This window comes from Salmo trutta, chromosome 30 (genome assembly GCF_901001165.1).
Source record: "Salmo trutta chromosome 30, fSalTru1.1, whole genome shotgun sequence".
NCBI lineage: Eukaryota > Metazoa > Chordata > Actinopteri > Salmoniformes > Salmonidae > Salmo > Salmo trutta.
In genome coordinates this window covers 45293294-45295084 of record NC_042986.1, presented here as the reverse complement: position 1 = coordinate 45295084, position 1791 = coordinate 45293294, and the positions used below count along the sequence as shown (strand labels likewise).

General features: G+C 49.1%; 1 protein-coding gene across 1 annotated transcript in view; it reads left to right on the top strand.

The window, feature by feature from the left end:
- LOC115168752 (V-type proton ATPase subunit S1) overlaps nt 1-1560 on the top strand; it is a gene marked incomplete in the record, with an annotated part of 21919 nt that extends 20359 nt beyond the window's left edge. Inside the window, 1 exon segment of the mRNA XM_029724304.1 lies at nt 211-1560. Coding sequence (XP_029580164.1) covers nt 211-420 — 210 coding nt within the window.
- Between the last annotated feature and the right edge of the window lie 231 nt (nt 1561-1791).

Below are 1791 nucleotides of genomic sequence, written 5' to 3'. Positions count from 1 at the left end.
TCCCCTCTCCCCTCCTCCTCTTCCTCTCTCCTCTTCCTCTCCCCCTCTCTCCTCTCTCCTTCTCTCCCTCTCCCCTCTCTCCTCTCTCCTCTCCCCTCTCCCCTCTCTATCTCTCTATCGCTCTCCCCTCTCTCCCGTCTCCCTCCCCTCTCTCCCGTCTCCCTCCCCTCTCTCCCGTCTCCCTCCCCTCTCTCTCCCCTCTCCCCCTAGATCCAGGGTTTCAACGTTGCAGGGGGAGAGTTCTCCTATGCCAGTGACTGTGCAGGGTTCTTCAGTCCTGGTATCTGGATGGGACTGCTCACCAGTCTCCTGATGCTCGTGGTCCTAACCTACGGCCTCCATATGATCATGCAGCTACACACCATGGACCGCTTTGATGACCCCAAGGGACCTGCTATCTCCGTACCACAGACTGACTAACACACACACACACGCATAGACACACACACACACACCAACACACACTTGTAGTGATTTCCGTTACATTTTTCCTGTCATTCCTTAATTTACCAACAACAATACAAGAATGGATGGGGGGAAGGAGGGAGGGAGAGGAATAAGGGAGGAATCTGTTACTGAAGGGAGGGAGAGGAATAAGGGAGGAATATTTATGGTAGAGAAGGCAGGGGGAATAAGGGATGAATATTTATGGTAGAGAAGGCAGGGGGAATAAGGGATGAATATTTATGGTAGAGAAGGCAGGGGGAATAAGGGATGAATATTTATGGTAGAGAAGGGAGGAATCTGCTACTGAAGGGAATAAGGGAGGAATATTTATGGTAGAGAAGGGAGGAATCTGCTACTGAAGGGAATAAGGGATGAATATTTATGGTAGAGAAGGGAGGGGGAATAAGGGATGAATATTTATGGTAGAGAAGGGAGGGATCTGTTACTGAGGGGTCTGTCCGTCCATCATTCCTGTCTTTTGTCATTTTGGTGTGAAGGTTGATATTACATGGGCTGCTGTTCTTTAGTGAATACAGCCCATGTTGTAAACACTGACTGACCTGGATTTAACAGGTGACATCAATAAGGGATCATAGCTTTCACCTGGTCAGTCAATGTCATGGAAAGAGTAGGTGTTCTTAATGTTTTGTACGCTCAGTATATATATATTGTGTTTGACCCTGTGATTTGTCTCTTTATCGTAGCCTAGGTTAGTAGCGTATAGGTTAACTAGGGCCACGTCTGAAATGGCACCCTATTCAGTATAGTGCCCTACTTTTGACCAGGGCCCATAGGGGAAGTGCACCATGTAGGGATTAGGGTGCCATCTGAGATGTGGCCCAGGTTTCAGTAAGGCTGTTTAATGTGCAGTATGACAGGGCCCTAGGCTCCAACAGGGTTAGGGATTAGGGTGCCATCTGAGATGTGGCCTAGGTTTCAGTAGGCTGTTTAATGTGCAGTATGACAGGGCTCTAGACTCCAACAGGATTAGGGATTAGGGATTAGGGTGCCATCTGAGATGTGGCCCAGGTTTCAGTAAGGCTGTTTAATGTGCAGTATGACAGGGCTCTAGGCTCCAACAGGGTTAGGGATTAGGGTGCCATCTGAGATGTGGCCTAGGCTCCAGTAGGCTGTTTAATGTGCAGTCTGACAGGGCCCTAGGCTCCAACAGGGTTAGGGATTAGGGTGCCATCTGAGATGTGGCCCAGGTTTCAGTAAGGCTGTTTAATGTGCAGTATGACAGGGCTCTAGACTCCAACAGGGTTAGGGATTAGGGTGCCATCTGAGATATGGCCTAGGTTTCAGTAGGCTGTTTAATGTGCAGTATGACAGGGCTCTAGGCTC